General features: G+C 45.7%; 1 protein-coding gene across 1 annotated transcript in view; it reads right to left on the reverse strand.

Annotated features, from left to right (window-relative positions):
• Positions 1-238: 238 nt before the first annotated feature.
• ARHGEF11 (Rho guanine nucleotide exchange factor 11) overlaps positions 239-15,520 on the reverse strand; it is a 153,633-nt gene continuing 138,351 nt past the window's right edge. Inside the window, 17 exon segments of the mRNA XM_078156180.1 lie at positions 239-775; positions 1,291-1,480; positions 1,631-1,872; positions 3,081-3,176; positions 4,423-4,800; positions 5,361-5,454; positions 5,456-5,571; positions 7,349-7,419; positions 7,926-8,051; positions 8,713-8,803; positions 9,980-10,147; positions 10,786-10,861; positions 11,309-11,487; positions 14,253-14,370; positions 14,723-14,848; positions 14,996-15,075; positions 15,307-15,453. Coding sequence (XP_078012306.1) covers positions 720-775; positions 1,291-1,480; positions 1,631-1,872; positions 3,081-3,176; positions 4,423-4,800; positions 5,361-5,454; positions 5,456-5,571; positions 7,349-7,419; positions 7,926-8,051; positions 8,713-8,803; positions 9,980-10,147; positions 10,786-10,861; positions 11,309-11,487; positions 14,253-14,370; positions 14,723-14,848; positions 14,996-15,075; positions 15,307-15,453 — 2,354 coding nt within the window. The 3' untranslated portion in view covers positions 239-719.

A 15,520-nucleotide genomic window follows, 5' to 3' on the forward strand; every position in this document is an offset into this window, starting at 1 on the left:
CTCACATGCCTAGAGGAATGTGGGACAATCTATCCCGGCTCCTCCTCAGGAGCCCCAGCCCATTCCCTCATCTCAGAGCTGAGTTAGGGATTGGAGAAGAGGTTATTCATAGTATATACTGAACGATGTCTCCCTCTGCCCCTGGCACTCCCATTCAGAGCTGCCTCCAGTCTTTCCCCACCCCATCTCAGGAGCAGAGGCCTAAGAGTAAAGTTATTTACAAGAGCAAAGACGCACATACAATACATACATATTTATAGAAAACCAAAATGGCAAAGGGGAGGGAGTGGAGGTGCCTAAACTCCCTGCCTTGGGAACCTAAGAGGAAAGGGATGGGGTGGAGAAAGTGCATTTATACAGACGACTCCATCTCTCGCTCAAACGTACAGATGTGACAGTCAAGTCTGCAAGGTGTATACACATATACACATATGTGTATATACACGTGTTCAAGGAAGGAAAGGGGGCCTCTCAGATGCAATCAGCATGCACAGAGGAGACTTGAGGCTCTAGTGAGGGGAAAAGGACAGCAAACTTGACTGAGATTTGAATGGAAGAAGCAACATGCGTGGAGCCAGACGTCTGGCTCCCCCTCAGACCTGGCTTAGATTCCAGTCCTCCCCAAAGGAAGGAGGTTTGGGGTCTTCCCTCCTGCGTCCCCTGCCCTGGGGCAGTCCCTGAGGAGGCGGGGAGCCAGGAAGTCTTGGGGGTTTCCGTGATTAAAGTCCCAGTGAAATGGCTGTGTCAGCTGGACTGTCTTCTAGGCTGTCAGAGCCTGCAGAATAAAGTGGGAAGGAAGAGAAAGAAGAGTTGGGATGGGTACAGGAGGCTCTGAGAGAGATGTGTTCTGTCACTACAGACAACTCTCACTTATTTGGCCTAGAGATCCCCAGAATCATAAGGTGCAGCCTCATCAGCCTTCTACATGTTTCATGAGAAGTTGACCTACTCTATCTCCTTGACAGACAGCCCAAATGAAATGACCATCTTCTCTGTTTGAAAATCAAATGAGGAGGGAACATCTCTGTTGTCACTTTCAGAGATAAGACTGTGAGTCTAACATTTTTCAGGCTTATCTCCATGGCAAGGAGCAAAAGGGTGGGTTCACTAAAGGTATTTCCTACATCATGGTCTGTAGCTCTGGGAATGGACTATCAATTTTCAAACGAGAAATTAGAATCCTCTCCCCTTCATATTCCTGTTCTTCTTCGCATATATCCCAGATGTTTTCATTCCATCTAGCCTATTTCTCAGCCAGGGCCACACCCTGGGGAAGACAGCTTTACTCACCAGCCTCAGGGCCTGGTCCTTGCTCATGACTGTCCTTGGAGTATGAAGAGAAGGGCTCCTTGGCTGGGGGTGAAGGGGAGCTCTCAGTCCACCTAACTGCCTCTGAGTTGAGGCCACCTACAGGTGTTGTACCACCAGATGACTCTGCCCCCAAGGACCTGAGCAGCTCCCGGTGGGCTGTCTCCACGTCCTAAAAGAAATGTTTGTGGTGGGGTGATGTAAATGATACTGCTCAGACATCTTCCACCCACTGATCCCTTAGAGAAAGAGAGTGGCTGTGAGTCTGTTGGGGTCCACAAGGAAAAGCCTTCTATGGCAGCATCCAAGCACTCCCTCTCACCTTGAGCCTGTTGAGTTTTAGTGTTAGCTGCTCAATGGTCCGGAAGATCATGCCGACATCCCTGAGGGCTAGAGTGGAGGCTGTACGCTGACCCCTTCTCTCATCTCCACTGCCTCCCTGGTGCTCAGGCTCTGTTGGGGAGGTATGGGAGGCATCGTGCTGAGAAAAGCTTCTGGCTATGTCCGATGGGTCCGTGTTTGATTCTGGAGGTCCGGTTGGCATGCTGACATAAAAACAGTTTCCTGTTTTCCACGGCAAGAGGCAGAGGGATAGAGATTATTAGGCAGGAGTACACAGTGAGTGGAAAGACATGCCTCCCCTCCCCATTTCCTCTGCACAAAGATAGGCTGAAAAAGCAAAAAAACACGCCTAATACTTCTTCTACCATAGCCAAATAACTGGGGTCCTAAGCAGCTCCTCAAAGTCAGGCTCCTTGCAGGCACAGTATAGAAGAGAGGGGACAACTCGCCCTCTTCTTGCACAACACCTTTCAAATGCCCTTCTCGGAGCATCTCATATCTTGTGCATTATCAGCACATTATGATGGGTCTCCTGTAGGTTAATAATTCTCTGCTTTCAAAACAACAAAAAAAACCCAAATTCTCTGTTTTCATGCAACTCATTCTGTAATAAACCCAACCTAGGGAAGGAATAGTGTTCTGGAAGGGTTGGTTGAATGCTTGAAGTGAGAGGAAGAAGCTAGGGGAAAAAAAAAGGTTGCAGATCATCTCAATTCGAGAGATGAGGAAGCACGTGGTCTAACTCAAAGCTTTGGGGGGAGGCCTGGGCTGGGCCATGGAGACATCGAGTTGGTTTAAAACCTGAACGAAAAACAAGACAGCAGCCCTTTCTAGCTGGCTTTGCTTCAGAAGCATAACATTTGTCCTCCTTTTCTTGTTCCCTCTACATCGTAGCAGAGAGACTCAGGTAGGTCCAAACTGTCACAAGGGGCACCTGAGGCAGACAGAGGAGAGAGTCTGGGGAGCAACTATCTACCCTCACTACCTGTGGCACTTTAACCAGCCTGTTTTAATGGTGGCATCTAGGGATGGGGAATGCACGGCTCCAGTCAGCAAGGTGTTAAAGTACAAGGATAAGAGTACATGCTAGTATTCTCTCCTCACCTCCCTTTCCTGCACACTATCTAGTGGAGAGTTCTTTTGTCTATAAAGGAGATTATTGGCTTTAGGCATGTGGCTTTTCAAAGGTGGAGGTATGGGCCAAAGGTCAGCATGTCCATCCCCCTCTACCCACACAGACCCTCACTTCACCATTATACACCAAAAAGCTGGTGGCTAGGGTCTAACCGGATCTAAAAGGTTGATCTGAAGAATTAATTCAGACAGTGGTTCCTTGCTCCCACCTGGCTTCCCTTGCGGGTTCTGAACTTTTGCCCTTACTCAGTTTTCCCTACCCCTTTTGCAGCTCCCAAGAGAATCCCATATGTTACCCGCGGCATTAGGTCCACCTCCAGCTTCTGGTGGCTCAGTTTCAGATTTGCCACACTCTGGCAATGCAGGGACAGCATTGCTGCCTGCCACCTCAGCTGCACCACCACCACCATGGAGGAAACAGAGAAAGGAAAGAAAGAGAGAAAGGGGGAAGGGAAGGGAAGAGAGAAGGAGGAAGGAGAGGAAGATAGGAGGATGGGGGGAGGGAGGGAGAGAGGAGAAAGGGAAGAAGAGAGGGAGAGACATAGAGATATACAGAAAGATAGAAAAAAGGAGGTGGGAGAAAAAAAGGGGAAAAAAGTTAAGAAAGAACAAAGTAAACATAAGATCATACATGATTATACCCCAGGGAATTTGTAGAGAACTTTCTACTGATTCACCAAAAGAGAAAGTATGAAGACTGTCAGTTCCCAGAGACCACAGAGAGAAAATATGAATCCTAGGGGAATAAACGTGAAATCCTAATGGAGAGGGAGTTTGGAAGCTGGGCTAGTCTTGATAATCAAACTGATGGTAGATTTAAACAAAATAAAAAACTGGCATCACCTTCCCAACACTATTTGGATCCCACTTCTCCCTTGCCCAGGATCCTACAGTGGCTATGTTATCACTGCCTTTCATTTCAGACCCAAACCCTGCAGTCTGGTCCCTCTATTAACAATCTCTCTCCCTTATGTTATTCCTCTCATCCCTGGGACCATCTCAGAGGTGGTCACCTCTCCTTAGCTGGTCTTGTCTTGAATCCTATTTTCCTAAGCCTCTGAAAATCCACAGAGTTCCCCCTTTCCTCTCCTCCTACATCCTCCCAGATTTCCTTTCCAACCTCGCTCTACGTTGCTCCACTGGACTGACTTTTAAATCCCTTCTCATCCAATGCCCTGTAACTGCCAACGTCCCCCACCCACGCCCCACAACCTCCTGCCCTACTGAGCTCTAGCTGGAAGGTTTGTTCTCTCCCTCTCTGTAGTCTACTGCCCCGCTCAGAACAGGGATCCCCAGGGGACAACAGACTCTGTCAGAAACAACATTCTGGGAGGGCAAAGTCGATTTCTCCCATTAGGCTGGAAGCCACATCTCCTCCATTAAACTTGGAGCTTCCGAAGGAGACCTCTTCCAACTTCTGAGTCTCCCTTCATCATCTAGTACAGCATAAGGGTGCTCAGGATGAGAGTGGGCAGGGAAAGGGAAATGACAGCAGCTTTTTGGAAAATCTGCTTCAAATCCAGCTAATGGAAGCATATATCTTTGAGTGCATTCGTGTGTAAGGAGTGGTCCTAGGTGTTCTCAGGTTGTCTGTCTCTCTGACTCATTATTTAGGGTTACCTTTTTTGTCGTGTTTACCTTTCCTTACTACTTTGTAACTTCCAACCGCTTCTGTGGTAAGAGGCTCTTTCATCACGTCTTTGTCCAGTTCTGGGTGCTCCCAGATTCCAGAGTTTCTAGCTCTTGGGGGCAGATGCTCTAGGGAGCTCAGGGCTGCATCATCTAACTCCCCTGTCTCTAACTCCAGCCTGCTAGTCATCTGTTCAGAGGGCACAAGGTCATTTCCTTGCATCCCAACTGGCAGCTGCCCAGGGGAACCTGGGTCCCAGGGGTGGGAGGTGATGCCTATGACAGATGGTGTAGGTGTGAGGTCGTCCTCTGGCTCCACAGTAGCTCTGGACTCTATCGTATGACCAGGCAAAAGGCTCCACAGGATCAGGTGCCGAAGATTCTCCACTGGAGGGGAAAACAGAGCTGTGGCTTCTGGGAAACTCCCCTTACTCCCTCCCTCTTTCCTAGCCAGATGCCTCCTGTACAGTAGATATGCAAATTCTTTGATACCAGGCCAAAAGGTGGAACTAGGGAGTAGGGGAAATTGTTCTCAGATTAATAGCATTATAAGCAGATCTCAGATAGAGCTGGAGGAACTTGATTCAGGAGAGTCCTGGAACAATAGTAACTTCCCCACAGGGCCTCCCAAGTTACTCTGGGAATTAAGGTAGGGGTAGGTGGGAAAGAACAAAGATCCTATAGCTCTACAGGAACCTCTAAACCCCATTTAACCCTTGCTTGAGTATCACTTATATACTGTGAGCAAGACATTTCCATGCTAGAAGATCTAGCCTTTAAGATTAGGTGAAACAGACGAAGAGGGATTAGGAGTGAGGATGGGTCCTAGACCCAATTATTTTAAGTCTGCCATGCAACTAGAATCAAAGGAAATACAGCCTAGAAAGGAATTAAGTGGGCATTAAGCAGGGAGTGGGGGGTAGGAACAGGGCCCCTTGTTCACACACCATCTTCCAGGGCAGAGTCAGCCAATCCCTCCATGAATAATGGGCCAGGTAGGGGCAGGTGGATAGCACCTCTTGTTCTGATGCCCAAGCCCCCCTCCACCCATGGATGAGGTGGATGTTGGGACAACCAACTCTTCCTCACTGCCTTCCTGCTCTGGTTCTTCCAACAATGCTTGATGTTTCCCATTAACCCACTGCTGGGACCTATTACCTAACAGGAGTAAGGAAGAAGAATATTAAGAGGGGAAAAGAAAGCAGTCTATTTCTATGTAAGCATGTTCATGCTCTTGGCCCATCCCCCGGCCCCTTCTCCTCCAGTGTCATGTCCCAAGCCTATTCAGATACCCCAGAAACCAAGGAAGAAATTTAAGTACAAAAAATCAACTAGCAGGGGTGAGGCCATGGAGGAGCTGTCCATCTCCCAGGGGATCAAGATAACATCAAAGGACACCAGGGGGGTAGAAGGCAAACCAAATGAACTGCTTTAGCTTCTTTTGGCCCCAAGATTCTAGTGGGTTTTTTTCCTCTGAGGTTAACTCCTAAATGGGGAATCTGTGGCTTTACCCCTAACCCAAATCTCATCCTACTAATTGTATCTTTTGTCCCCATTCTCCCACAGCCTTTATTCTCTTTTTTTTTCTTTTTGGGCTAGGCAGTGGGGTTAAGTGACTTGCCCAGGGTCACACAACTAGTAAGTGTTATGTGTCTGAGGCCAGATTTGAACTCAGGTCCTCCTGAATCCAGGGCCGGTGCTCTATGCACTGGGCCACCTAGCTGCCCCACAGCCTTTATTCTCTAGGTCTAGATCCTCCATCACCTCATACCTGGATGGCAACAACCTCCTTGGGACTTTCAGAAATCATCTAATCCAACCTCACCAATTATAAATGACGTAACTGAAGTCCAGAGATTACATGACTCGCCTAAGGTCACACAGCTAATAAGTAACAGCAGAGATGTAAAAGCAGGCTCTCTACCCAAATCTGGTGTTCCTCCCACTACACAGTGCTGTCTTCCAGCCTCCAGTCTTTACATTCCTCCCTTCTACTTTGACTCAGCAACTGAGAACTGCAGCCTCCAGGGCCACTAGCATTGACATCACCATGGGTTGGTAGTAGCTTGTTGAGGTTAGATTAGAGACAAAGGGTACTTAGAGGTAGGGCAAAAGAGGAAAGGGGCTCCAATCCCTTTGTCTCTTGGGAAAATTAAACTGGAGTCTGTTGCAGTAGGAAAACCTTACTCATCTCTATCCTCTGAATAGAATTTTTCCTCCTCTAAGCCTACTGAAAAACAAAACCAAACCAACTGATAACTTTTTGGGGGCTCTCTTTCTTTTTTATATTACTTGATCCCACCCCCTGCCTTCTCTCCCCCCACCCCCCAACATTTCCTTGTTTCAAAGAAAAACAATTAAACAAAATATCTGATACAATGACTTGCTTGGAAAGGTTTATAATATTCTTCTCTAGCAGCCCCTAGGTTTGTAACTTTGGAATCATCCTTGACTGTTTCCTCTTCCTCACCTCAACCCTTACAGCCAACAACAGCCAATGCTATCTTGAATCTGTTCTCTTCTTTCCATTCACAACCACAATACTAGCTCATCTTTTGACTAGACTATTTGCACCAGTCACTTAATTGATTTCATTGCTCCTGGTCTCTCTCCTCTCCTGTCTATCCTCCATATAGATGCCAAATTGATTCTCCTAAAACAGTCATGTTACTCCGCACCTTCTGAAAAATATTCAGTGACTCCCTCCTATGATTAAATACAAAACTCTCTTCCAAATACTTCAAGTTCATAATGTTCCTACTACATTTCTCAGGTTACCCCATATTTCTTCACTTAAAACTCTGTTCCTCTCAACCCCTCCCAATCATCTTGATGATGTCTACTTCTCTAGATGACCCTAATCATTACCCTAAGGCAGATCTCAGAGGAGACAGGCTGGACCACCTTCTTTACATAGACAGAGAGGGGTATTTACCTCTAGGCAATAGTTCAACTTCCGGTTGGCAGCCATTTCCTTGGGATGCTTCTGAGTCAGTTAGCCCCATGCTGAGGAAAGAAAAAGCCTATGGTGAGACAAATGCTGGGAGTGCTGCTAGCCACCATGAAATCCCATCTCACCATTAAGCAGAGAGAATGTCATGAACATTTCATCTTGGGACCCTGGATTCTACCTTCTGTACCTTCAGCATGGGGGCAAAAATGAGGGGATGAGACATAGGAGGGCCAAATGGGTATATTCGTTTGGATCAGGCTGACCTAGATGGAGACTTGGAGGCAAAGGCATCTAAGCTTTTGCTAGGCCTCTCCTCCCACCCAGCTTACTGTCACTCTTCATCCAAGACAGCAGAATATGGAGAACAGGGGGTATATTCCCATCTGTCTGAGCCTGGGGTTAACCCTTTTGTTCCAATACTTCCCTCTTGGGGTTATCCATCTCCTGTATGTTCAAATGCCATTAAAGCTCCCAGAGGCAAGGTTTAAAGCAACTACAAGTCAAAACCCATGTGCCTTAGGGATCTAGCTGCTGGAGGTCCTCGGGGAGGGCTGATTACCTTGCGGGTGTGGAACTGCGTTGAGATGGCTGCTGTGGGGCTGGCTGAGAAAGGTGGGCAGGATTTGGTACAATGCCAGGGTTCCTGGTGGCATTCTGTACAGCACTCTCTAGAAGCTCCATCCACCTATTACTCAGTAAAAGGAGAGATGTCAACTGTGAGACAAAGGAAAGAGAAAAGGAAAGCCCCACTGCCTACCTCTGTAACCTTGCATCCCTGGCCTCCCTCTTTAAAAGCACCTTAAACAACCGCTGGGTTTAACTGTAAAAGAGTAACCAGTCTGCTCTGATTACTGCTATTCCCTAAGGGGGTCTATTCCAAGACCCTGGGGCACTCCAGGAGCCAGCATAAAAGCTAAACAGTTTGGGAACAGTAATGCCTTTAAGATGACTGTAGGGAAAAGGGGGGGGGGTAGTAGGATGGAGAATAAAGGCAGTAAAGCAGAAAAGAGATTCTAAGGTTATAGTTCTTGATTCCCCCCCCCCCCCCACTAGCTTATTCTTGAGTCAAGCCTAGGAGGGTCAGCTTCAGGACTCGCCATCTGGCTCCTCCTTGGGCTCCCCCACTTTCCACCTCTGTGATAGGCTTTAGGACCTGCTGCTTGTTTTCTCCTGGGTCTCACTGAACTCCTCTTCTGCTGCCCAGGCTCTCCTAGAGAGCTGGCTAAGCTAGCCTAGGGCAGAGCTCTTCCTCTAGCCCTGCCCCCTCCAGGTTCTTGGCCTAACTCCTGCCTTACCCACAACACCCAAGCTCAAGGAGAGGGGGATGTTAAACCCATCTTTCTCACATGTTTCTATCCAATGATGTCAATGCAACCAGCTCATAGATCTGGGGGGGCCCCAGCTCGGAGGTGCAGATAATGAAGAAGGCCCTTTTGTCTGTGTAAAGAGAGAGGGGAGAGTCAAGAAATGGCAGCATCATTGCTATCTGTCTGGCTAGTGAGAAAGTGAAGTTAGTGATGCCCTAAACTGACTCAGACCCCAGAAAATGGCCTAAAAGAGAGCCCCAAAGTGACCTATGAATGTTCAGAGTCACCAGACCTCCCTTCTTGCAGTCAATTTTAACAAGGTACAGGACAAGGAATCAAATAAGCCTCAGCCTTGAAAGACCTTTCTCTCATTGTCTTTCCTTATCTAAGGATGTTTACCAGGCCTTCATTCCCATTCTTACTGGCTCTTTTCTCTACACTTGTGCCCAGTCTAACCATTTTTCCAATTCGGATGTCTTTCCTACTCTTCTCTGCCAGACCTTCCTAAGCCTGTTCCAAATTCCCCTACTCTAAGAAGTCTTTCTAGAATCTGACACAGCAACCCCATATCAGCTCCTCCCTAGCAGTGCAGATGGAGCACATTCTCTTGGTCTAGCCCTTATGGGTGTGTGTGTGTGTGTGTGTGTGTGTGTGTGTGTGTGTGTGTGTGGGTGTGTGTGTGTGTGGGTGTGTGTGTGTGTGGGTGTATGGGTGTGTGTGTGTGTGTGTGTGTGTGTGTGTGTGTGGGTGTGTGTGTGTGGGTGTGTGTGTGTGTGGGTGTATGGGTGTGTGTGTGTGTGTGTGTGTGTGTGTGTGTGTGTGTGTGTGTGTGTGTGTTCATCTGCCTGTCTTTTCTCTGTAGCTTCCCCTAAGACAGTACTAGGTCTCTGTTCAAAGAGGCCTTCCAAGATAGGGAAAAAGAGCACAGTAAGACTAAATGAACCACAACTGATTTTTAAAGGGAACTAAGCAATCTCTTGTGATATTGACAGCGGATGCTAGTGGTGATGACTTTTTCTAAAAAACTACCTGGCCCAAGCCCAAAGGTATCAAACACAGCCTCCAACACCCTCCAGTGGGGCTTGAACAAGGTTAAAATGAACTGAGAAATGTTTTAACAAAATAAAATAAAACACAGATAACATTACATTTAAAAACTACAGCAGTATGTGGTCCATAGGGATCTTTACATAGGGTTAATGAATGGTTCCCATTTCTGTTTTGAGTTTGACCCCAGTGGCCAAGGCCATGTTCCTTTTCAGCAAGGCTGAGCTGCCTGCACTGAGGGAGAAGCAGCAGAGGGTACCTGTGGCCACTGAACGGATGAGCACAGCATTGAGCTTCAGCACAGGGCTGAAAGTCTGTTTGTTGTCAGAGGAGCCCAGCGAGGTCTTGCTGTGACATTTGAGGAGCAGCTTCTCATCCTGCTTCTGCAGCAGTACCAGCAGGTCCTCCAGAAGCAGCACATGAAGATCTTGGGTGAGAAGGAAGGGGGCACAGAAAACATACAGTAAACCTTAATTTTCTCAATTTTCCCACCCCAGGATAACAAGTCAGCACTAACTCAAACATGAAATTCTTGAAATGGATCAATCTACCTACCTACCTATGCATCTATCTATCATCTATTTTCTTTCTATCTATCTATCAACCATGTCTGTATCTATCTCCATCTGTGCATTATCTACGTATCTACCAATCTATCTGTATGTGTGTATGTATTTTTATGTGTATACACACACACACACACACACACACACACACACACACACATTCATATAGTATCTGAAGGTTTGCAAAACTCTATACACACATTATTCATTAGATTTATGTCCCTGGGGTCCTATGGGCAAACATTTCCATTCAACTCAGCCTCAATCTTTATCCCTCCTATGAAGATCCAGGTGCTGCCTGGTGATCCAATTTTAGTCTGGCCCCAAGAGTTCAGAATGCCATCTTTTAGACTTGTTGAGACCCTTTCCTCCCAACCCCCTTCCTAGCTTTGGTCAAAACACCCCAAGTCCCGGGGCATCAGAAGAATCAGATAGATTGGCTGCTCCATGCCATACTTCCCACATATTTCCGCTTGACCCTAGGCCACTCAATTCATACCCACAGTCTTGTCTTTGCTTATCCTCCATGTTAGAGGTCCTTCATGAATCATTCTCCTTGTTGTAAGGTCCAGGCTCTGTTGGAAGGGAAAGGGACAGAGAAGAGACCAATGATATTCTGGCTAGGGTCATCCCACCTTATTCTAAATTCATACTCTCCCTACACATTACCTTCATACGAGCTGTTTACACCACTGCCTGCTGCCAGGTCCCCCTCCCCCACAGAGGACATCCTCCTTTCTCTTCTTCCCTGAAGCCCATTCTATTCCTTAACTCCCCTCTCTCCCTGCCAAAATCCCACTAACTGCAAAAAAGTTTCCTAGACTGCTTTCCTTAGCCTGGTCCTGCCTCGCTTCACCAATTAATACCTAGAACTCTGTCTGGTGAACACATCTGTGTCCCATATTCCTTTACACGCCATGCTAGAGGTCTCCCCTTAATGACTCAGACAAAGCTCTTTTCAGGGGTGGTGACCTTGGTCACCAGGGTAGGGCAAAGATTTGCTTCTACCTTCCACCTACTACCTTGAACTCTGCTGCCAGAGGATTGCTGGCCCTTTCCAGGGAGGTGGTGTCCAAGCGCTTCTGGTAGCTCTCTAGCCGGTGTCGGTTCTCTGTCTGTTTCACTGCCTCATTCACATACTTAAGAATCTCTCGGCACTGATCTCGGGCCCGACACAGCTTCTGATACTCACAACTACTGCCTATTAAGATAGGATGAAGGTAAAATGTTACAAATCAGTCTCTAGAGGCAGCTGGTGATGTGATAGATAAGGAGTCAGGGCTTGGAGTAAGGAAGATCTGAATTCAATTTTGGCTTCAGACACTTACTAGTTTGTATGACTCTGGGCAAGTCATTTAATCTTTGTCTGCCTCAGTTTCCTCAACTGTAAAATGGAGATAATAAAAACACCTATCTTCCCCTGGGTTGTTGTGAGGATCAAATGAGATAATGTTTACAAAAAATGATTAGCACAGCACAGTACGTGGAATATCATATGTGCAATAGAAATATTTATACCCTTCCTTTCCAGTGGTGGAACAGAGCCAAATATTATTTGGCTACTTGTCTTCCTGATCATAGGTCTATCTTTTCATTTTCTTGGGGCTGGTACTGTGTACCAGATCTGTATCATCTCTGGTCCCAAATACCTCAAACGAAAGGGCTTAGTTTATTCTCAGGTTTCAGGTCACTGTTTGGGGACCCTGAAAGTCCTTGCCTAGGGGCTAAATAAAAAGTACAAATCCATTGCTAGAGATGGAGGTGGGAAGAGACAGGAGGAGCTTAGGGGACATTGGTGAGGAAAAGGACAAAGAAACTAGTTAATGAGGCAGGACATTAAAGGTAGACAGATGGGGTAAAGGGCAGGGCAGCTTCTAACTTCCTCCTAGTACCTTAAACTCTGTCACATGTAGAAAAATATGGCCAAGTGAGACAGCACCTATGTTCCTAAGTCTAATGCCCCAGACACAAAGTGTGTACATGATGTTCAAAGGAGAATGAGATTCTAGTGATAGCAGTGAGACTAACCATGTACCCAACCTGCCTCCCCCAAGTCTGAAGCCACGTTTGTCTCCATTTTCTCAAATGATGATAATACTAATTCAAAGTTATATAGTACTTTATATGTTTCTAAGTGCTTTCACTTTCTTAATCTCATTTTGTCCTCAAAATAACCTTCTATTACAAGCAGGGAAGGTTTTTTTTTCATATTCTTAAAAAAAATGTAATATGACATAACTTGGTTATTATTCAAGAGTCAAATACTAGCATTAGGTGGTTTAAGTCACGATGCTGCATGCCACACAATATTCCTGGTACTTGTATAATTTCAGAATATTAGTATATTTAAAAATTCTTTAGTCAATCTGTATATTTAAAAATATATTGTAATCAGATTCGACAAAGCACAAAAAGCTTTAAAAACTGCAGACATACGAATCATTTTAATTCAAGAACATGTGTACTTTATGAACCTGAACATTCAAATAAACTTGTTAGATGTTCAATGTGATCATCCAGTTCAAGTATTTATGCCCTAAGAGGGCAAGAATGAAGAAATATTACATCCTCTCCTTAAAGTCACCTTGTAAAGCAAAATTTTAAAAATAATTCAGAAATTCTAGGTTCTGTCTTGCAATGTACTTGCTTCAAATCCTTCAGGACATCTATAGATCACGTATAATTTACATATTTACACACCAAGATTTAAAACAAAACCTTGAGTTATCAAACTGGTTTTACAAATTACAAAAAAAACCCCACAAAACAAAACACGTCCATGTCTTGTAAAAGGTAAACTGGCAAAGCTGACAAAACGTGGGAGAAGTTAATCCTGGTGAGATTATGTGAAGAAGGGAATCCTCGTGCTGGACACTGTTGGAAGAATGATGCATTAGTATAACCAATTTGCAAAGCAATTTGGAATTATGAAAATAAGTGACTAAAATGTCCATATCCCTTGACCAGAAGATTTCACTCCTAGGCATATGTTCCAAGGAGGTCACACCACATACACCAAAATATTTACAGAGCATTCTTTGTGGTAGCAATGAAGTAAAAGCAAAGTAGATGCACACTGATTAGGAAATACTATGCAAATTATGGTATACGAATGTAATGGCATGTTGCTATGCTGGAAGAAATAGTAAATACCATAGATACAGAGAAGCATGGAGACATTTACATGAAATGATGCAGAGTGAAGTAATCAGAGCCAAGAAAACAATTTACACAAGGACTATAACAATGTACTACAAAATAATCAAAAGTGAATACTGCAAAATTACAAAGAACAAGTATGACCCCAAAGAGGAGATGTGAGAAGGTAGTTCTATCCACTCTTTACTGAGGTGAAAGGTCCACAGGTATGAAACACTGTATATGTTTTCAGATCTTTTCTACGTATTAAGTTGATTTTTTTCTTCTCTTTTTCTTTATTCTTTGTTATATGGAATGGGTCTTTGGGAGAGGAAGGGATAGAGGGGGAAGTTTAGTTGATCTAAAATCAAAAGATATTAATAAAAATTGTCAATGAGGGTGGATGCGGAGGGAGGAAGGGAGAAAATTTGGAACCCAAAGTTTTAAAAACAAATGTTAAAAAAAATTGTTTTCATATGCAACTGGGAAGAAAGATATACAGGCAACGGAGTATACAAATCTATCCTGCCCTACAGGAAAATTGAAGGGGAAGGGGTAAGAGAAGGGGGGGGAGAGATAGAAGGGAGGGCAGATTAGGGGAAGGAGTATTCAGAATGCATGTCATCTTGGGGGTGGGGGGAGGGACGAGATGAGGAGAAAATTTGGAACTCAAAATCTTGTGGAAGTGAATGTTGAAAACTAAAAATAAATAAATTTTTTAAAAAAGTGGAGCTGAGACTCACACCCATGTCTGACACCTCAGGTGAGTCTTCTTCCCTCTATACGAGACCAATGCACTCCCCCACCTCGATGACATCACATTCCTACCGTCTGTGTACTTGATGATATTCTCCAGCAGCAGTGGATACTTGGTGAGACGCTGCATCTCTGAGATGATCAGATCCTTGAGCTGGAGGCGCCGGCACTGGGGATTGCTCTCAGCCTCCTGGGCAGGAAGAATGAGTAAGAAGGAACTTTAAGTCATGTATGGTAGGGAGAAGGGAGATTTGGAATACCATCAAGGCAGAGACAGGGCAGGGCAAGTGTTTAAGAGATGATGGCAGACAGCAGTGTGAGCGATGGAACCTGCTTTCCAATTCCACGTGAGCCACTAAGTAAGAGTTGTAGCAGTGATCTAAGGGAATATCAGGGAGCTTCCTGGAGTAAAGGAAAACGATGAGTCTTAGAGGTTCTATTAAGCAGAAGGAAAACCTGGAATATATGGTGATGAGGTATGCAGAACGGCTCGAGGACAAGAGACAGATAAGGAGATGACAGGCAGAAGAAAGGTGCCCTACCTGCATGAAGAGTTGGAAGCGGCTCTCCTTCCTCTGTTTGGTCTTGATCAGTTCCAGTGCAATTGACTGATAGGAACAGAATTGTGCTGCTACCTGCTGGAGCTCCTCTCTGGCTGCACCATCAAACTGAGGAGAAAAAAAAATGGGCACGCAGCTAGTCCTGACACTCCTGGTCCTCGCAAGAGCCCTTCCTCTTCCCACACATCAGGACCTTGCTTTTCTCTTGGCCTTCCCATCCCCAATTATGATCTGAAAGGGATACTGGGGCCATACCCTGGCCAGCATGAGGTCACTGATCTCTTTGATGACAGGGCCCTCCTCCCGGAGCTTCTTCATGGCCTCACACCAAGAATCTGGGGAGGAAGAGGAAAGAAAACAGATACACACAAGCTTTCATTGCCAGACTCTATATGCCAAGGAGAAGGGGAGAATGGAGTATTCAAAAGTAAGAGATTTGGAATACGGGGAATCAAAGCGGAAGAGCCTGGTTTGGGAATGAGATCAGGAGGTGGTAGTATTATGGAGCTAAGGAACAGCACTACAAGTTACTAAAGGGCAGGGAACTTAAGAGTGGGGCTACTTACTATGGATTTCAATAAGTTCAGGCAAGTTAGGGAAGAGGCAGGCCAACTCCTCCCGAGGCATCAAGTTCTCCTTCTTCATGCGTTGGTAGAAAATCAAGTCCAGGACTCGTAGAGTCCGAAGATGGGACGCCTCTGTCACAAACAGCTCTGTACCAGAAGAGAGCTGAAGTCACCTTAGGCTTTTGGAGTCATAACTCCTTGATCTTCCAATTCC

The sequence above is a fragment of the Phascolarctos cinereus genome, unplaced genomic scaffold (genome assembly GCF_003287225.1).
Source record: "Phascolarctos cinereus isolate Bilbo 61053 unplaced genomic scaffold, phaCin_HiC Scaffold_5;HRSCAF=322, whole genome shotgun sequence".
NCBI classification, from domain to species: domain Eukaryota; kingdom Metazoa; phylum Chordata; class Mammalia; order Diprotodontia; family Phascolarctidae; genus Phascolarctos; species Phascolarctos cinereus.